The sequence below is a fragment of the Ranitomeya imitator genome, chromosome 3, assembly GCF_032444005.1.
Source record: "Ranitomeya imitator isolate aRanImi1 chromosome 3, aRanImi1.pri, whole genome shotgun sequence".
NCBI lineage: Eukaryota > Metazoa > Chordata > Amphibia > Anura > Dendrobatidae > Ranitomeya > Ranitomeya imitator.
In genome coordinates this window covers 307,641,425-307,663,502 of record NC_091284.1, presented here as the reverse complement: position 1 = coordinate 307,663,502, position 22,078 = coordinate 307,641,425, and the positions used below count along the sequence as shown (strand labels likewise).

Genomic DNA, 22,078 nt, shown 5'->3' with positions numbered 1-22,078 from the left:
TCACCAGACCTGAACCCAATCGAGATGGTTTGGGGTGAGCTGGACCGCAGAGTGAAGGCAAAAGGGCCAACAAGTGCTAAGTATCTCTGGGAACTTGGGAACTTCTTCAAGATTGTTGGAAAACCATTCCCGGTGACTACCTCTTGAAGCTCATCAAGAGAATGCCAAGAGTGTGCAAAGCAGTCATCAAAGCAAAACGTGGCTACTTTGAAGAACCTAGAATAGAAGACATAATTTCAGTTGTTTCACACTTTTTTGTTAAGTATATAATTCTACATGTGTTAATTCATAGTTTTGATGCCTTCAGTGTGAATGTACGATTTTCATAGTCATGAAAATACATTACAATCTTCAAATGAAAAGGTGTGCCCAAACTTTTGGTCTGTACTGTATCTATCTATCTATCTATCTATCTATATATATATATTGTGATGCAGTGACCCCTGTAACAGGTAGGGGGCGCTGCATGGTCTCCCCAGTATGCGCACGGAGGTGCATTGAGGCCGTGAGAGTGCTTGGGAATCAAAGGCATGGATGTGATGATGTGACAAAATCCGGCATTGTGGTGAATGGCCGATATATGTGTCGCAGAGGAGGGGACTCTGCGCTGCCAGTCTGAAGTTTGGTTGGTGTGCTGGGACCTGTAGTCCCACAAGTAAATGTGAAGTTCTAATGGGAGATTGGCAGGGCTAGTCATGAGAGATGGGCTGGTCAGACTAGCCACACACACCCACACTCCCACCCAGGGGAAGTTGTTCAAGGTATATAATGTGACCAGGGTGTGGGTCACATGGGCCCTGTGTATGAGTGACCTGTGGAAGCCTGTGCTGCTTCCTGGAAAGCACATGCTAGCGTGGGAGGTCCTGGGAGTAGGACTGGATCCCTGAGCAGCGCAGTGGAACTTGGGGAAGCTACAGTCCTCGGTGGGTCTGGACTGACTGAGATATGCCGCAAAGGCAAGTTGGTGATCCCCGTTTGGCAGCTTCTCCAGAAGAGTGGAACTTGGGGAAGCTACAGTCCTCGGTGGGTCTGGACTGACTGAGATATGCCGCAAAGGCAAGTTGGTGATCCCCGTTTGGCAGCTTCTCCAGAAGAGAGGACTGACAAGGAGTCAGCTGGTGGAGCAGGAGCTCCCGTAAGGTACCTTCCTAGACTGTTGGTCCTTACTGTGTTCTGTGAACTGTGTGGTAACCCACGGCAACTGGTCAGGAGGACCATCGTGTTTAGTTGCTGCAACCTGTGTTCTATGAACTGTGTGGTAACCCACGGCAACTGGTCAGAGGAGGACCAACGTGATTAGTTGCTGCAACCTGTGTGATATGAACTGTGTGGTAACCCACGGCAACTGGTCAGGAGGACCAGCGTGTTTAGTTGCCACAGACTAAGGTTCTGAGACTTAATGTGAAGATAATGTGTTAACGAATGGACTACATGTAAGACAGTGATATGCAACTTGGCTTACGATGCGGTTTATGCTGTACAAAATAAACCGTATGGACTGTTTTGTTTGAAAAAATCGTGCCCGAGTACGTCAATCCCGTGCCAAGCGAGTAATCCCCTACCCGTTAGTAAGAGCAATCTTACATTATATATATATATATATATATATATATATATATAGCCGCACACATATATAACACATAGTCTCCTTTATTATGTACCGTATATATACTCGAGTGTAAGCTGACCCCCCTAATTTTGCCACAAAAAACTGGGAAAACTTATTGACTCGAGTATAAGCCTAGGGTGGAAATGCAGCAGCTACCGGTGAATTTCAAAAATAAAAATAGATGCTCCATACCGTTCATTATGGCCCCATAGATGCTCCATATAAAGCTGTGCCACATATAATGCTCTGCACCTTTCATTATGGCCCCATAGATGCTCCACATAATGCTGTGCAATATATAATGATCTACACCGCTCATTATGGCCCCATAGATGCTCCACATAAAGCTGTCCCACATATAATGCTCTGCACCGTTCAGTATGGCCCCATAGATGCTTCACATAAAGCTGCCCCATATATAATGCTCTGCATCGTTCATTATGGCCCCATAGATGCTCCACATAATGCTGTCCCACATATAATGCTCTGCACCGTTCAGTATGGCCCCATAGATGCTCCACATAATGCTGTCCCACATATAATGCTCTGCATCGTTCATTATGGCCCCATAGATGCTCCACATAAAGCTGTGCCATATACGAGGGGCGATCCAAAAGTAATGATAAATCGGTTATTTCTATTGTACACAGAAATTAAAATAAAATGTTTTCGTAGAATGCATATATAATGCTCTGCACCGTTCATTATGGCCCCATAGATGCTCCACATAAAGCTGTGCCACATATGATGCTTCATACTGTTCATTATTGCCCCATAGATGCTCCATATAAAGCTGTGCCACATATAGAATGCTATGCACCGTTCATTATGGCCCCAAAGACGCTCCATATAAATCTGTGCAGTATATAATGCGGCTGCTGCTGCAATAAAAAAACAAAAAACGACATACTCACCTCTCTTGCTTGCAGCTCCTCAGCGTCCCGTCCCGTCTCGGCGTCTCTCCGCACTGACTGTTCAGGCAGAGGGCGGCGCGCACACTAGTACGTCATCGCGCCCTCTGACCTGAACAGTCAGTGTAAGAGGACGCGGAAGACGGAGCGGTGCCCGGCGGGTGGAATGTGGACAGGTAACTATGACATACTTACCTGCTCCCGGCGTCCCTGGCTCCTTCTCCCGGACAGCTGGTCTCCGGGTGCCGCAGCCTCTTCCTCTGTCAGCGGTCACCGTTACCGCTCATTAGAGAAATGAATATGCGGCTCCACTTCTATGGGAGTGGAGTCCATATTCATAACTTTAATGAGCGGTACCATGTGACCGCTAAACAGGGGAAGAGCTGCGGCACCGAAGACCGTGGGACAGGCAGGGGGAGCGCCAGGACTAGGTGAGTATGCGACACGCTCTCTCCCCCTCACCCGCCGACCCCACCGCCGATCATGACTCGAGTATAAGCCGAGAGGGGCACCTTCAATTTGGGCTGAAAATCTTGGCTTATACTCGAGTATATACGGTATATCGCCGTCCCTTACATATTGGATTTTATAGAGCCCTGTTTTTTATTGCATACAGGCCTGTCTTGTTAGATGTATAATGCAATGATGGCTGATGGAGCATGGGAAAGCTTCTTTTCTAAAGGAGGAGCTGATGGACTGTTCGTTTGGTCAGCGGCTCCTCCATCATTAGTCATTTTACATCTAACAATTGAGGGGACTATATAATAAAAGAGGGAGCTGTGAATAACTAAAATAACAAGAATGCACTATGCAAGAGACAGCACTGTACATAACAGCAGAGGAAGCTATATAACAAGGGATGGCAACATATATAACTAGAGAGGATGGTATGTAATAAGGGACGGTGTTATACATCACAAAAGAGAAAACTATGTAACTAAGGATGGTGTTATACATAATAAGTGAGTACACTATACACTAAGGGACTGTGCTATACATAAGTGAGTACACTTTATACTAAGGGACTGTGCCATACATAATAAGTGAGTACACTTTATACTAAGGGACTGTGCTAGACATAATAATCGATAATAACGTCTTCCTCCACCTCCCCCTGTTCCTAAATCCATTATAAATCCCCCTTCTTCCCATCCCAATCCCCACACTCCTCATTGTCCTCCTCCCCCAGCATCCCATTATTGCCCTCTCCCCCACCCCCATGATTACCCTCTTCGCCACCTCCATCATTGCTTTCTCCCCACCACCCAATTATTGCCCATTCCACCACCTCCATCATTGCCTCCTCCCCACCACCCCATCATTGTCCTTTCCACTGCCATCGTCATTCTTCTCCCCCATAATTACCCATTCCACAACCTCCATTATTTCCCTCTCCCCCAGCATCCCCATCATTGCCCTTTCCACCACCACCATCATTGTCTTTTTCCCACCACCCCCATCATTGCCCATTCACCGCCTCCATCATTTCCTCCTCCCCCAACACCCCCATTATTGTCCTTTCCACAACCCCCATCATTGCTTTCTCCACCATCACCCCATCATTGCCCTCTATGTCAACAAAATCGTTGCCTTCTTTCCCATCACTCCCATCATTGCCCTCTCCTCCAGCTACACACACACAGACACACAGCACCATTCACCTCTCTGCATACACACACACACATACCTCACATCTGCGCACGGTATCCTGAAGCCACACCATTGCCGGCAGCTTCCTGTCTCGCACAGCGGCGGTGCTGAATCATGATGTCATTCAGCCACTGCTATGTGAGACAGGAAGCACGGGCAGGAAGCAGGATGGATCCATTCCCAGCAGCTCCGATCCGCTGCCATTTTCTCTTGCAAGCAGCGGAGCTGCAGGGGTTGCTCCCTGCCCGCAGCACAAGAGTGCAATCTGGCCAGGAGCCCCCCGTAGCCTCGGGGCTGGATAAACTGGCCAGATTGCCCTCATTAATAGCCGCCCTGCAGGGCCCCCCCGGAGCCTCCGGGCCCCGATGCAGTCGCACAGGTTGAACAGGCGGTATGTCCGCCCATGATCCTGCTGTAACAACAGCAACAAGCTCTGATCTCTGCTTAAAGGGAACCTGTCACCTGAATTTGGCGGGACTGGTTTTGGGTCATATGGGCGGAGTTTTCAGGTGTTTGATTCACCCTTTCCTTACCCGCTGGCTGCATGCTGGCTGCAATATTGGATTGAAGTTCATTCTCTGTCCTCCATAGTACACGCCTGCACAAGGTAATCTTGCCTTGCGCAGGCGTGTACTATGGAGGACAGAGAATGAACTTCAATCCAATATTGCAGCCAGCATGCAGCCAGCGGGTAAGGAAAGGGTGAATCAAACACCTGAAAACTCCGCCCATATGACCCAAAACCAGTCCCGCCAAATTCAGGTGACAGAGTCCCTTTAACCTAATGGTGGCTAGAGGCCTGTTGCAGACTCCCATGCTGTTATCTTTGTCCTCCTTTGAAGCCCAGCCTTTGGTTGAACTTTATAGGAGAACATTATAGGGCACTAAAAAATAGAGTAAAAATACGTATGAAAAAGCTTGTTTTGTATTGCCCTGTTCATAAAAGTCTGATCTGTCAAAATATAAAATTAATTAACATGAACATGAAACACCATAATGAAAAAAAAATGTAAATGCTAGAAATGTTTTATTTTTTGAGTGCTGCAATTCCATAAAAATTTGCAATAAAAAAAGATCGAAATGTCATATCTATGCAAAAGTGTATCAATAAAAGCTGCAGCTTGCCAAGCACATAAGCTCCCACACAGCTGCATCGAAAGCAAAATAAAACAAGCTTTTTTACAAAATTCAGGGGTGTTTTGCAACTTAAATTAAAAAATCTAAACTTTTGGTAGCACTGTAATCATATTGACAAGGAGAGCAATGTCGCATGGATATTTTTAATGCATAATAAACATCTAAAGTGATGAACTGGAATATAAGTTGGTATACATACAACCAGGGCCAGCGTTAGGAGCCGGCAGACCAGGCAGTCGCCTAGAGCCCCCCACTCCTCCAGGGGCCCCAGCTAGTGGCGTACTGCTAATAGCGACACACCAGGCGGCCGCTATGGGGCCCCTGAGTAAGGGGTACCCGGTACCCCCCCACATCCTGCATTCAACTTATTGGTGCCAATACAGTTGAAAGCAGTGATGGAGGAGAGAGTGTCAGATGATGCTCCCCCACCCATCACTCCCCCTCTGACTCAGCGTGTGCCAGCAGTGAAGCGGATGACATGATCTCCGGAAGCCAGGGCAGCGGGTGGACAAGGAGAGGTAAGTATTTATTGTGTGTTTGTGTGTATGCTGCACGATACTGCGTGTGGGAGATCTGCACTACACTGTGCTGTGTGTCTGCTGCACTATACTGTGTGGGGGGCTGCTTTATAGTATTTGTGGGGTCTGCAATTTACTGTGTGTGGGGGGGCTGCATTGTACTATGTGTAGGGAGCTGCATTATACTGTGTGTGGGGCTTCACTATATTGTGAGTGGGGGGGACTACAATATACTGTGTGTGTGTGGACTACATTATGTTGTGTGAGTGGGGGGCTGCACTATACCATGTGTGTTTGTGGGGGGCTGAAGTATACTGTGTGGGGGGGGTGTTAGGGGTCGAGTTCCCACCTCTGCACAGGGGGAATCTCGGGCCATCTCCGCTGCGGTCTCCCATTCTTCTCCTGCCGCAGTGGAGCCTGCTCAGCAGAGATGTCAGTCCCAGCGTCTTGCTCAGTCCCACTCTGTACAAAGAGTTACTGCTGCTTTTCCTGCTTTTGCCATTGAAGTCAGTGCTGGGCAGCAGCGAGCAGACGCTTCTGGGACTAAGTCCTGCTTTTCTCGTTCTGAGCATGCCCTGAGTAAGATCTCTCAGTGGAGATCGAGGGTCACATGGTCAGATACTGCACCTAAGTCCATTGGTCCTTTCAGGAAGGTCCCGTAGGTGCTAGGACTAAGTCCTGCTTTGCACATACTGAGCATGCCCAGGGCAAGATCTCTCAGTGGAGATTTAGGGTCACATGCTCAGGTATGGCAGTCTCTCATTGGTCCTGCAGCTATATAAGCTGCAGCTATATAAGGCTCGCATGGCCGCACGGCCATGTGCTAGTATCAAATGTGTTTTGGCTTATGCCAGTGGATACTATACCACTCTGTTCTTATGTGGTGGGAAGCTGTTAGCATTGGGATTGTACACTCAGGCAGGCAGTTAGCGTCAGTGGGGGGCAATTAGCCTTGGTTTAGCACTTGGTTCCTTCATGTGTGCGGTTAGCACAGAAGAGTTCCAGAGCAAGCACAACCCTAATTAGGATATTAGTTTTGTGTACAGTGCGACTCTGTGAGGCAACAGAGTTCGCTACCAGTTCACACGCGGTGAAGCTTAACCCACGTGTGAGCTCAGAGTCCATCCGCCATTACTTAGCAGCAAATATCTCTGCACGGTGGACCCTGGGCTGCGAACGCAACTTGTAGCTACCTACCTATTACTCGGTGCATTCCGCTAGCCCTAACAGGGGGGCTGCATTATACGGTGTGTGGGGTGCTGCTTTCATGATCCAGTTCTGAGATTATGTTCATCTCTCTTGTCTCTGGACTGGTCATGTGGGAGTTGATCCTCTCTGCCTCACCCTGGAGCTGGCTGAGCTATTTGGGTCCTCTGCAGCCTGTGGGCCAGTGTCAGCTATAGTTCATGCTGCACTGTTTGAGCTCCTTACCTGATCCCTGTGATAGTGTTCCTGTTTGCCTCTGCCTGCACCTGTTTATGACTTGTTCTGATCTCTGGCCTGTACCCCGACTCCGTCTTACGTCTCACGTTTTGGTTACCACGTTCCCGGTAGTTGCTGACGTCTTGCTTGTCCCCGACGATTCTCTGCTCGCCCCTTCTGTACCGCGCTGCTATCTCCGTGTATGACCTTGGCTTGTTTCATCTCCCTTTCATTACCTGTGACACCTGTGTTGTTGCTCAGTGTTGCTGCGCTGTGTGTGCAACTTCCTTTCCTTAGCCAGCACCCCCTGGTGGAGGTTGCTCTATACTGCACTGCAGCAGCACATTACATTATAGCTGACCAAACATTTAAAGAGGATTTTGTCATTTTTTTTTCTCTGGTCATGGATCCGCTTTGCAACCTGGCGGATCAAGTGTCCAGTTTGACACAGATGGTGCGGGATTTTTTGGTGGAACATCGGGCCCTTGTCACGTCTCATGCTCTCTTACAAAAAGAACTGACAGAGACTGTCCTGACCATGCAGGGAACCACCCCCCTTGCTGTTAGTCAACCTGGTGAGTCTGTAGATGTTGCTTTGCATTCTGCCGAACCCTTGGTTCAGCTTCCTGACACTTTTTCTGGCGAAAAAGATAAATTTCACCTGTTCAGGGAAAGCTGTAAATTATTGTTTTCCCTTAGACCTCTATCATCTGGGAATGAGACTCAGCGGGTAGGGGTTATTATTTCCTTACTTAGGCAGGGTCCTCAATCTTGGGCTTTCTCACTGCCTCTCACTGCTACTGAACGCATGTCAGTAGATAGGTTCTTTGAGGCCTTAGGACTTACCTATGACGAACCGGACCGTGTCAGGTTGGCAGAGGGCACTATTATGGGTCTGGTCCAGTGGGAACGCTCAGCCGAGCGGTACAGCTCTGAGTTCCGCCGATGGTCCACTGAGGTGTCCTGGGATGACTCCACGCTTAGATGTCTGTTCAGGACTGGACTGGCGGATTACCTGAAGGACGCTCTGGCCTTTCATACACCTCCCAGCTCATTGGAGGAGACCATGACTCAGGCTATCCGCATGGATCGGAGGCTGAGGGAGAGAGGTATTGCACAGCGAAAGGGTCAGTTTTTTCCTGCTGGTCCTGTTTCATCCCCATCTGAACCTATGGAGGTGGGAGTCGCCAATCTCAAGGAGAAGGAGAGGAGACGACGGTTTGAAGCAAAGTTGTGTTTCTACTGTGGAGATCCTGGACATTGGGAAAAAAAGACTGCTCCTCCTGTCCACCAACCTACAAGCGGCTGAGTCTGGGTGATTGTCGTGGTAGTCACCCCGACTCTCAGGTACCTTTTTTGGCATTTTCAAAAATTTTGTTGGAAGTGGAACTTTGTTGTGGGAGTGGCTCCGTGTCCACTTCTGCCTTCGTGGATAGTGGGTCGTCCATGAACTTTATTAACTCTGACTTGGTGTCCAGGTGTAAGTTAGGGACAGTTAGGCTGGAGACTCCTATTCATGTTGTTGCCATTGACAAAAGACCACTGGCTAAGAATGTCATCAAAATGATTTCTGAAGAGTTTCTCCTTAAAGTGAGAGCTTTACACCAAGAACGTATTTCATGTTTTGTTATGGACAATCTGCCTGCGGGACTGGTGTTGGGGCTTCCCTGGTTGCAATTACATAATCCTGTTATAAACTGGGAATCCCGGGACATTGTTAAATGGGGTCCCAATTGTTCTAAGATATGTCTTGCTATGTCCAGACAGGATGATTGGGTGCTCTGCGGTACCCATGGCGGAATTTGCTTTTAATAATCGTGTCAATCAGTCCACTGGTACGTCCCCGTTCTTTTGCAACTATGGGTTTCACCCTCACTTTGGTGAGTTTTCCCGGCTGGATTCGGGGTGTCCAGGGGCTGATTCAGCCTTTCTGCAGTTAGGAGAGATCTGGAGGGAGGTTCAGAGAAACATTGGGGAGGCTCAGGGCAAGTATAAATTTTTTGCCGATAAACGACGTTCTGTGGGGCCGACTTACCAGCTGGGGATAAGGTATGGTTATCCACTAAGAATATTAGATTGAGGATTTCCTCTGCTAAGCTGGGTCCCAAGTTTATTATTGGTTAATCCTGTGTCCTTCTGTCTATGCTTGCCTCCGTCGCTGCGGATCCCCAATGTATTCCATAAGGCGCTTCTGAAGCAGTCAGTGCCTTCCTCAGGTGAGTCTCCCGCGCACCCTCCGCCTGTTGTGGTTGATGGCCAGACCAATTATGAGGTGGAACGGGTGGTAGATTCTCGTATGCTCCGCCGTTCACTGCAGTACTTGGTCCATTGGAGGGGTTACGGTCCTGAGTGCCAGCGCGTTTGGTCCATGCAGATCGGCTGGTCCGGGCCTTTAATGCTCGTTATCCAGTGAAGCCTGGGGGTACAGTGGCCCCCCATTGAGAGGGGGGTACTGTCATGATCCAGTTCTGAGATTATGTTCAGCTCTCTTGTCTCTGGACTGGTCATGTGGGAGTTGATCCTCTCTGCCTCACCCTGGAGCTGGCTGAGCTATTTAGGTCCGCTGCAGCCTGTGGGCCAGTGTCAGCTATTGTTCATGCTGCACTGTTTGAGCTCCTGACCTGATCCCTGTGATAGTGTTCCTGTTTGCCTCTGACTGCCTGCACCCGTTTATGACTTTTTCTGATCTCTGGCCTGTTCCCCAACTCCGTCTTACGTCTCACGTTTTGGTTACCACGTTCCCGGTAGTTGCTGACGTCTTGCTTGTCCCCGACGATTCTCTGCTCTCCCCTTCTGTACCGCGCTGCTATCTCAGTGTATGACCTTGGCTTGTTTCATGTCCCTTTCATTACCTGTGACACCTGTGTTGTTGCTCAGTGTTGCTGCGCTGTGTGTGCAACCTCCTTTCCTTAGCCAGCACCCCCTGGTGGAGGTTGCTCTATACTATACTGCACTGCAGCAGCACATTATAGCTGCATTATACACTGCAATGTCTGCTTTATACTCTGGGGCTGCATTATACTATGAGGGGGCTGCTTTATACTCTGGGGGCTGCATTATACTGTGTGTGGGGGGGCTGCACTATACCGTGTGTGTTTGTGGGGGGCTGAAGTATACTGTGTGTGGGGGGCTGCATTATACTGTGTGTGGGGGGCTGCAATATACTCTGAGGTGTCTACTTTATACCCTGGGGGTTGCATTATACTGTGTGGGGGGCTGCATTATTCTGTTTGTGAGGGGGCTACACTATACTGTGTGTGTTTGTGGTGGGGCTGCCTTATACTGTGTGTGGGGCTACACTATACTCTAAGGGGGCTGCATTATACTCTGAGGGGGCTACATAATACTCTGAGGAGGCTACATAATACTCTATGAGGGGACTAAATTATACTCTATCAGAGGGAAGCAGTATACTCGATGAGGGCAGCTGCAGTATATTCTAAGGGGGCTGCAGTATTCTCTATCAAGATCCATGGGGAGTACATTATACTACTATATGGGACCTGCGTTATACTGTATTGAGGACTATATGTACCAACAAAGGCGTAGCTAGGGTTTTGGTTCAGGGGGGCGAAGCATCTGAGTGGGCCAAGCTTCTGAGTGGGATCCTAACCAGGCAACCTTGATTACAACTCGATTACGCACCCTAATAGTGGAGGAGAACCTCTGCAGATGACCACGATGTTACTGAAGATAATCTCTATATAAAGACCAATATGGATATTACCGCCATATAGTCAGTGGTAGATACCAGTCCTACAGAACATATAAGAGATCACAGCACAGTTACAGATAATGATCTAATAACCATGTATAAGTATGTAAGGGGACAATACAAATATCTCGCTGAGGATCTGTTTATACCAAGGAAGGTGACGGGCACAAGGGGGCATTCTTTGCGTCTGGAGGAGAGAAGGTTTTTCCACCAACATAGAAGAGGATTCTTTACTGTTAGGGCAGTGAGAATCTGGAATTGCTTGCCTGAGGAGGTGGTGATGGCGAACTCAGTCGAGGGGTTCAAGAGAGGCCTGGATGTCTTCCTGGAGCAGAACAATATTGTATCATACAATTATTAGGTTCTGTAGAAGGACGTAGATCTGGGTATTTATTATGATGGAATATAGGCTGAACTGGATGGACAAATGTCTTTTTTCGGCCTTACTAACTATGTTACTATGTTACTATGACTTACCGCTGACGATCTTTCTGATGGAAAAGTTCACTTTTCCTGTCTTTTCCATCTGGCCCAGACCGACGCGACAACTTTTTCCAGCCAGGGCTCGTCTGCAGGGAATACAACAAAGACACGTTTCACTTCTCACATTCCAGCCCCATCACCATCTATTCCCAACCTGCACAAACTCCTCATCCTGCTGATACCCCAATACTAAGCCGCTGCTGCCGTATGTGTCCCTACTACTGCACCTGCTTAGTGGTTCTCTGTGCCTTCTAAATTCTAAAGCAACCCTCTATAATATAGTAATGCCGGGTGCAAGTGCCCTAGAAAACAGCGCCCGCATTTTGCCCCCTAGAAAGTAATACTGCCCTCTGTGTGCCCCTTTGATAGTCACAGTAACCCGAGTTCCCCTATAACAATAAGTGCCCACTTTACATTTAATAATGTCCCGAGTCTCCCTCCTGTACAGCTCCCCTATACACAGTATAATGCCCCCAACTGTATAGTACCACCCACACAGTATACTGACCCCTTAGTAGCCTCCAAACTGTTTGATGGCTTCAACACTGTATGATGGCCCCTTCACTGTAATCCTCACACTGTATGATGGCCCCATAGATAACCTCCATATAGTATAACGTGCCAGATAGTCCGCAATATAGTACAAGGCAGCACCCCCATAGGCAGACCCTGTTGTATAAGGCAGCACCCCCATTAGGCAGACCCTGTAGTATAAGGCAGGACCCCTATAGGCAGACCCTGTAGTATAAGGCAGTACCCCCATAGGCAGATCCTGTAGTATAAGGCAGCACCCCATAGGCAGACCCTGTAGTATAAGACAGTACCCCTATAGGCAGACCCTGCAGTATAAGGTAGCACCCCATAGGGAGACCCTGCAGTATTAAGCAGCACCCCCATAGGCAGACCCTGCAGTATAAGGCAGCACCCCCATAGGCAGACCCAGTAGTATAAGACAGCACTCCTATAGGCAGACCCTGCAGTATTAAGCAGCACCCCAATAGGCAGACCCTGCAGTATAAGACAGTACCCCTATAGGCAGACCCAGTAGTATAAGACAGCACCCCTATAGGCAGACCCTGTAGTATAAGACAGCACCCCCCAGGCAGACCCTGTAGTATAAGGCAGCACCTCCCACAGGCAGACCCTGTAGTATAAGGCAGCATCCCCACAGGCAGACCCTGTAGTATAAGGCAGCACCCCTATAGGCAGACCCTGTAGTATAAGACAGCACCCCCATAGGCAGACCCTGTAGTGTAAGGCAGCACCCCCATAGGCAGACCTTGTAGTCTAAGGCAGCACCCCCATTAGGCAGACCCTGTAGTATAAGGCAGCACCTCCATTAGGCAGACCCTGTAGTATAAGACAGTACCCCCATAGTAAGATCCTGTAGTATAAGACAGCACCCCGTAGGCAGACCCTGTAGTATAAGGCAGCCCCATAAAAAAACACAATAAATACTCACCTAACTTCTTGTTCCCGCGGTGCTCCTTGCTCCCGCTCATCTCCTAACAGCGGGCGCTGGGCAGTGACGTCACCGCGCCCGCTGTCAGTATTGGCGTCTGCGACGTCAGACGCTGAGAGGGGGATGATGGGAGAAGGAGCGCAGCGCTCCTTCCCTCATCATTGCGGTGAGCTGTATCGACTAGATGCTGACACAGCTGACCTTGCGATGGTGGGCGGGGGGCCCACTGCTGGCACTGGGCCCCCCGCCTGCTCAGGGCTCCATAGCGGCAGAGCAGGGAGATCGATTCTCCCTGCTCTGCGCAGAATGTAACTGTATGCAGTTACAGTAGGGTAGCTCCAGGTGGGCCCCCTAAGAGCATGGACCGCCCCCTGTGCTCCCCCGGTAGCTACGTTGCTGTTGTACCAATCATTCTTCCTCAGGCGGAGTAAGGGTAGGTGCAAGCGATCAGTAAACAATGCGGGTTGGACGTTATGTAGCGTCCAGATGTTACAGTATAGTGGATGGGATTTCCAAAAATTCCATGCCCACAATGCGTGCACAGATGCCCACAGCTCACCCGCGGAGACAGACATGTGGTGTGTCTCTAGACCGCAGCATGTCTATATCTTGCAGAGAAGCGAGCCTCCGCAAGATAAACTTCACCTGTACAATGTATTGGACGTGGTGAATCTGCACGGTTCAGTGAATACAGAGGATTCACCTGCGTTCAATAACCAGTAGCGCTTTGGATGCAGCAGACATGTAATAAACAGCAGTAGTGTATAAAAATAACATAGGGTACTTAGTGAACATGATTGCATGCATACCAATATATAGTATATATACAGTGAGTACGGAAAGTATTCAGACTCCTTTAAATTTTTTACTCTTTGTTTCATTGCAGCCATTTGGTAAATTAAAAAAAAATCATTTTTTCACATTAATGTACACTCTGTACCCCATCTTGACTGAAAAAAATAGAAATGTAGAATTTTTTGCAAATGTAATAAGAAAGAAAATCTGAAATGTTACATGGTCATAAGTATTCAGACCCTTTGCTCAGACACTCATATTTAAGGCACATGCTGTCTATTTCCTTGTGATGCTCCTTGAGTTGGTTCTACTCCTTCATTGGAGTCCAGCTGTGTTTAATTAAACTGATATGACATGATTTGGAAAGGCACACACCTGTCTATATAAGACCTCACAGCTCACAATGCATGTCAGACCAAATGAGAATCATGAGGTCAAAGGAACTGGCACAGGAGCTCAGAGACAGAATTGTGGCAAGGCACAGATCTGGCCAAGGTTACAACAGAATTTCTGCAGTACTCAAGGTTCCTAAGAGCACAGTGGCCTCCATAATCCTTAAATGGAAGAAGTTTGGGACCATCAGAAGTCTTACTAGACCTGGCCATCCAGCCAAACTGAGCAATCGTGGGAGAAGAGCCTTTGTGAGAGAGGTAAAGAAGAACCCCAAGATCACTGTGACTGAGCTCCAGGGATGCAGTAGGGAGATGGGAGAAAGTTCCACAATGTCAACTATCACTGCAGCCCTCCATCAGTCGGGCCTTTATGGCAGTCACCCGACGAAAGCCTCTCCTCAGTGCAAAACATATGAAAGCCCGCATAGAGTTTGCTAAAAAAAAAAAAAAAAAAACACATGAAGGACTCCCAGACTATGAGAAATTAGATTCTCTGGTCTGATGAGACAAAGATAGACCTTTTTAATAATAATATTTATAATAATCTTTATTTTTATATAGCGCTAACATATTCCGCAGCGCTTTACAGTTTGCACACATTATCATCGCTGTCCCCGATGGGGCTCACAATCTAGAATCCCTGTCAGTATGTCTTTGGAATGTGGGAGGAAACCGGAGAACCCGGAGGAAACCCACACAAACACAGGGAGAACATACAAACTCCTTGCAGATGTTGTCCTTGGTGGGATTTGAACCCAGGACCCCAGCACTGCTCATCACCTGCCCAATACAATCCCAACAGTGAAACATGGTGGTGGCAACATCATGCTATGGGGGTGTTTTTCAGATGCAGGGACAGGATGACTGGTTGTCATTGAAGGAAACATGATTGCGGCCAAGTACAGAGATATCCTGGATGAAAACCTCTTCCAGAGTGCTCTGGACCTCAGACTCGGCCAAAGGTTCACCTTCCAACGAGACAATGACCCTAAGCACATAGCTGAAATAACAAAGAAGTCGCTTCAGTACAACTCTGTGACCTTTCTTGACTGGCCCAGCCAGAGCCCTGACTTAAACCCAATTGAGCATCTCTGGAGAGACCCGAAAATGGCTGTCCACCAATGTTCCCCGTCCAAACTGACCAAACTGGAGAGGATCTGCAAGGAAGAATGGCAGAGGATCCCCAAATCCAGGTGTGAAAAACCCAGAAGACTCATGACTGTACTAGATCAAAAGGGTGCTTCTACACAATACTGAGCAAAGGGTCTGAATACTTATGACCATGTGATATTCCAGTTTTTCTTTTTTAATAAATTTGCAAAAATTTGTACATTTCTGTTTTTTTCAGTCCAGAGTGTACATTAACTCCTTTACCCCCAATGGTGGTTTGCACGTTATGGACCGGGCCAATTTTTACAATTCTGACCACTGTCCCTTTATGAGGTTATAACTCTGGAATGCTTCAACAGATCCCGGTGATTCTGACATTGTTTTCTCGTGACATATTGTACTTCCTGATATTTATATTTATTTGTGAAAAAAACGGAAATTTGGCAAAAATTTTGAAGATTTTGCACGTCTACTTTATATCAGCACAATTTTGGAACCAAAATTTTTTTTTTGTTAGGGAGTTATACGGGTTAAAAGATGACCAGCAATTTCTCATTTTTACAACACCATTTTATTTTAGGGACCACATCTCATTTGAAGTCATTTTAAGGGGTCTATATGATAGAAAATACCCAAGTGTGACACCATTCTAAAAACTGCAACCCTCAAGGTTCTCAAAACCACATTCAAGAAGTTTATTAACCCTTCAGGTGTTTCACAGGAATTTTTGGAATGTTTAAATAAAAATGAACATTTAACTTTTTTTCACAAAAAATTTACTTCAGCTCCAATTTGTTTTATTTTACCAAGGGTTACAGGAGAAAATGGACCCCAAACGTTGTTGTACAATTTGTCCTGAGTAAGCAGCATAAGTGGAGGTAAACCACTGTTTGGGCGCATGGGAGAGCTCGGAAGGAAAGGAGCGCCGTTTGACCTTTCAATGCAAAATTGACAGGAATTGAGATGGGACGCCATGTTGCGTTTGGTGAGCCACTGATGTGCCTAAACATTGAAACCCCCCACAAGTGACACCATTTTGGAAAGTAGACCCCCTAAGGAACTTATCTAGAGGTGTGGTGAGCACTTTGGCCCACCAAGTGCTTCACAGAAGTTTATAATGCAGAACCGTAAAAATAAATCTTTTTTTTTTCACAAAAATTATCTTTTCGCCCCCAATTTTTTATTTTCCCAATGGTAAGAGAAGAAATTGGAACCAAAAAGTTGTTGTACAATTTGTCCTGAGTACGCTGATACCCCATATGTGGGGGGAACCACCGTTTTGGCGCATGGGAGGGCTCGGAAGGGAAGGAACGCCATTTGGAATGCAAACTTAGATGGAATGGTCTGCAGGCATCACATTGCGTTTGCAGAGCCCCTAATGTACCTAAACAGTAGAAACCCCCCACAAGTGACCCCATATTGGAAACTAGACCCCCCAAGGAACTTATATAGATGTGTTGTGAGAACTTTGAGCCCCCAAGTGTTTCACTACAGTTTATAACGCAGAGCCGTGAAAATAAAAAATCTTTTTTTCCCACAAAAATTATTTTTTAGCCCCCAGTTTTGTATTTTCCCAAGGGTAGCAGAAGAAATTGGACCCCAAAAGTTGTTGTCCAATTTGTCCTGAGTACAGTGATACCCTATATGTTGGGGTAAACTCCTGTTTGCGCACACGGGAGAGCTCGGAAGGGAAGGAGCCCTGTTTTACTTTTTCAACGCAGAATTGGCTGGAATTGAGATCGGACGCCAAGTCGCGTTTGGAGAGCCCCTGATGTGCCTAAACAGTGGAAACCCCCCAATTATAACTGAAACCCTAATCAAAACACACCCCTAACCCTAATTCCAACAGTAACCCTAACCACACCTCTAACCCAGACACACCCCTAACCCTATTCCCAACCGTAAATGTAATCCAAACCCTAACCCTAACTTTAGCCCAACCCTAACTGTAGCCTTAACCCTAACTGTAGCCTTAACCCTAGCCCTAACCCCAACCCTAACCCTAGCCCCAACCCTAACCCTAGCCCTAACCCTAGCCCTAACCCTAGCCCTAACCCTAGCCCTAGCCCTAACCCTAACGGGAAAATGGAAATAAATACATTTTTTTAATTTTTCCCTAACTAAGGGGGTGATGAAGGGGGGTTTGATTTACTTTTATAGCGGGTTTTTTAGCGGATTTTTATGATTGGTAGCCGTCACACACTGAAAGACGCTTTTTATTGCAAAAAATATTTTTTGCGTTTCCACATTTTAAGAGCTATAATTTTTCCATATTTGAGTCCACATAGTCATGTGAGGTCTTGTTTTTTGCGGGACGAGTTGTCGTTTTTATTGGTAACATTTTCGGGCACGTGACATTTTTTGATCGCTTTTTATTCCGATTTTTGTGAGGCAGAATGACCAAAAACCAGCTATTCATGAATTTCTTTTGGGGGAGGCGTTTATACCGTTCCGTGTTTGGTAAAATTGATAGAGCAGTTTTATTCTTCAGGTCAGTACGATTACAGCGATACCTCATTTATATCATTTTTTTTATGTTTTGGCGCTTTTAAACGATAAAAACTATTTTATAGAAAAAATAATTATTTTTGCATCGCTTTATTCTCAGGACTATAACTTTTTTATTTTTTCGCTGATGATGCTGTGTGGCGGCTCGTTTTTTGCGGGACAAGATGACGTTTTCAGCGGTACCATGGTTATATATATATCCTTTTTGATCGCGTGTTATTTCACTTTTTGTTCGGCAGTATGATAATAAAGCGTTGTTTTTTGCCTCGTTTTTTTTTCTTACGGTGTTTACTGAAGGGGTTAACTAGTGGGCCAGTTGTATAGGTCGGGTCGTTACGGACGCGGCGATACTAAATATGTGTACTTTTATTGTTTTTTTTTATTTAGATAAAGAAATGTATTTATGGGAATAATATATATATTTTTTTCATTATTTAGGATTTTTTTTTTTTTTTTATTACACATTTGGAAATTTTTTTTTACTTTTTTACTTTGTCCCAGTGGGGGACATCACAGATCGGTGATCTGACAGTTTGCACAGCACTCTGTCAGATCACCGATCTGACTTACAGGGCTGCAGCGTTACCAAGTGCCTGCTCTGAGCAGGCACTTGGTAAGCCACCTCCCTCCCTGCAGGACCCGGATGCCGCGGCCAAATTGGATCCGGGGCCTGCATCGAGGAAGGAGGTAGGAGACCCTCGGAGCAACGCGATCACATCGCGTTGCTGCGGGGGTCTCAGGGAAGCCCGCAGGTAGCCCCCTCCCTGCGCGATGCTTCCCTGCACCGCCGGCACATCGCGATCATGTTTGATCGCGGTGTGCCGGGGGTTAATGTGCCGGAGGCGGTCCGTGACCGCTCCTGGCACATAGTGCCGGATGTCAGCTGCGATAAGCAGCTGACACCCGGCCGCGATCGTCCGCGCTCCCCCCGTGAGCGCGGCCGATCGCGCTGGACGTACTATTCCGTCCTTGGGAAGTAGGGCCCACCCCACATGGACGGAATATTACGTCCATTGTCAGAAAGGGGTTAATGAGTAAAAAATTAAATTTTTTGAATTTACCAAATGGCTGCAATGAAACAAAGAGTCAAAAATGTAAAGGGGTCTGAATACTTTCCGAACCCACTGTATATATAGTTCTCCATGGCAGGGTGTCCATTAGTCCTGGTCTCGGTGCTGCTTGGCCCTTTTTCACATTTTCGTCATTTGACATAGGGTAAGGTTTTAATACTAGAGGTTACGATCAGGGTCACGTTGACATGGTGGGATGGTTTTTGCGTGTTTTTTTTTTTGCTCAAAATTATGTTAACTAATAACCTTATGTTATTTTCATGCACTATTGCTATTTATTTATTAACTGCAGGGTATTTGCTCATTTTGTTTTTATCTTAGGTTTTGAATAGTAAACACCGTAAACATAATGGAAAACAATGGTGAATTCATGGGGGTTCTTTTTGCATTTTTGAACACTTTGATTTACTTTCCCATTTTTCAGTATCTGGAATAGTAAATTAGAAGGTGGCATTCAAAACTGCAACTAGTCAAATGAAAAATAATCCCTCATATGGCTATGTTGGCAGGAAAATAAAAAAAGTTATAGGTCTTACAGAAGAAGAGATAAAATATAAGTGCAAAAATTGTACAATACAAAAGTGTGTATTGTGAAATATACTGACACATCTGCGCTAAGCCGCATACATAATACCAATACATTCACACATAGTCACATACAATATGCTGTTTTCTTAAAGAGTAACTGCACTTTCATTCCATTTTTGACATATAACAATGCCAGTAAAGAGGCAGATGTTCTTGGAGTGCTGCTCTGCTTGAGGACCCGGAATCAGCTGAAGACATCTTCTGGTTCTTCATACTAGCACTTGAGGGGGTTCTTACAACTCGGACATATCAATATGACAAAGTCTGCAGAAAGTGCAGCTACAATGTAACACATGTGAGCAGTCACATATTAATATGAGCATGTGTTTTATGGCACAATATCGCAGCACCGCACCCTGTAAAGTCATTGTGCAGTGCTCCGGCCAAATATTGGCGGAATCCTCACTATTTACTCACTGTGCGGTTGCACTGAAGAATGTTAACACCTACATACTTTCCAAGCCTCCCGTATTCCCACTCGCTGTATTGATAACTTACACATTTCTTACGCTAACCCCTTCTCCACTTTTCCGATTGAAACTGCACTAACTAGTTTTTATAGGGGTTTTCCTATGACCTCCTCTCCACAGGGTGGGTGATGAGTGATCTCTGTAGGCCAAACTCCTGGGACCCCCACCAACCCTGATGCTTCACTCAGTGTGTAAGCGCCGGGGTAGAAAAGTTTGTTCATTGCACTCTGCTCTCTTTTTCATTCCCTAGGAAGCGACACTGTGCATGCTGCTCTATCCAGACCCAGAGGATGGGAGGGCTCAGTCTTATCACGAAAACTGGGGCATGATGTCCCCATTTAAATGGGATGTGATCACGTTTGTACACCCGGGGCTGCATTATTCCTAAGACTGGCTAGACTGAAACCAGGGGCCTATAATGTATATTTCTGCTTACAAGCTGATACATACTGTAAACTGAGCCAAGGGCTCCAATGGGTCTTTACACTCTGCGCCATAGCAATAAGTGGGTAGATATCTTTCCAGCACAGTGGACCATTAGCGCACTGGTCACAGATGAGCATTATTGTGCCGCCTCATCCCCTACTATGCCTGTATTAGCCACACCGTTTAGTTGTGGCATTGATTGCATGTGCTCACATGTTCTCATGTGTTGATGGGACCAGAAAGAACAGTGTTTATATGGCTACAGGACTATACACTGTGGTCTGACACCTACGGTACCAGGATCCAGCTGTCAGCTGTAGATGGGGGAAAGATCAAAGTGAAATGGGGGCCAAAAATGACTGAACACCTTTTGGACGGTTTATGGGTTAATATGGCTGGGTGCACTGTACTATGTCCCAGTGGTCGGACCAATTAGACATCTATCATCTATTCTGTGGACAGGCGATAAAACTTTTAATGCGGAAGTCCATGAGCACTGACTGCAATGCACAGACCGCCCAGGGGTCTCCCGAACCAAATGCCACAGCCTCGTAGCCAGCACGGTGGCTCAGTGGTTAGCACTGCAGCGCTCCTAGGCTCTAATCCCACCCAGGACAACATCTGCAAGGAGTTTGTATGTTTTCCCCGTGTTTGCGTTGGTTTCCTCCGGGTTCTCCGGTTTCCTCCCACATTCCAAAGACATACTGATAGGGAATTTAGATTGTGAGCCCCACTAGGACAGCGCCAATAATGTACGTAAAGAGCTGTGGGATTAATGGCGCTATATAAGGGAGTACAATAGGTCTGAAGACCTGTCCATTCATTGTGGTCCACACTCAGGCCATTGGACGACTAATGCTGCCGTTATGGTGCGCCACACTCTTAGGGTGGTCGCCTGTTACTTTGATATTGATGCGCTATCTTTAGGACATGGCTTCATGGTGACTTTGGTCATGCGTTCGCTTTGTGGCACATTGCATCGAATCATATGATGGTGTTTCTAGACAAGACACAACACGACAGGCGCCAAACCTCAGACCACGCGTTATTCCTCTAGGACACGCACTGGTAGACTAAGGACCTCCTGCCATCTCAGTGCAGATGGCAGCCCAGATACCAACATGCCAGGCCTGGCGCCTCGTTACTGGCGCTCACCACTCAGGGGTGCAATCTCCTAAAGATACAAATAACATGGAACTTAGGGACATGCCCAGCAGCATGGCACATCCTCACCAAGTGCAGTCCATGTGTAACGGGCAAATACTGCCAGGATAACTCACACATGCCATGACATCACTCGCCCAAACTTTCCTTCTGTGCTGCCCACACCGGCAGCTGGCACACTTACCCCAGGGTGCTGATGAAGCCGCATACTGTGCCCTCGGCGTACAGGGACACGATGTCCCCGATGTGCAGGAAGCTGGACTTGTCACTCATTGTAGCGGGCACTCTCCTCACACGCCCGCCTGGTGCCGGTGCCGGGCTGCTAATGAGTGTGCCCACCGTGCCCGTCCTGCTCCTCGTCCTCTCCCGGTGTGTGGCGCGCAGCCCTCCTCCTCCTCCTCCTCCCCTCACTGTCTGCCTTCACCTGTACACAACCAGGAAGTTTCATGAATGCAAATAGTGTCTGTGCTGGGCGCAGCCGGTTAACCCTCTCCGTGCCCTTCCTGCTGTCTGTACAGGCTGCAGCAGTGCCACCATGCTGGCAGTTTACTGCACTCAGTTTTTTATTTGTTTTTACAACAAAAAATAGAGTTTTATTGTGTAAAGCCTTGCAGTAAGTAGTTCAATAACTTAGCTACATTGGACACA

The 22,078-nt window shown here is 47.1% G+C and overlaps 1 protein-coding gene across 1 annotated transcript in view; it reads right to left on the bottom strand.

Moving 5' to 3' along the window:
• ITPR3 (inositol 1,4,5-trisphosphate receptor type 3) overlaps positions 1–21,860 on the bottom strand; it is a 544,758-nt gene extending 522,898 nt beyond the window's left edge. The window contains exon 1 of the mRNA XM_069756594.1: positions 21,615–21,860. Within this exon, the coding sequence (XP_069612695.1) occupies positions 21,615–21,703 (89 nt within the window). The 5' untranslated portion in view covers positions 21,704–21,860. The remainder of the gene's footprint in view (positions 1–21,614) is intronic.
• Positions 21,861–22,078: the final 218 nt, after the last annotated feature.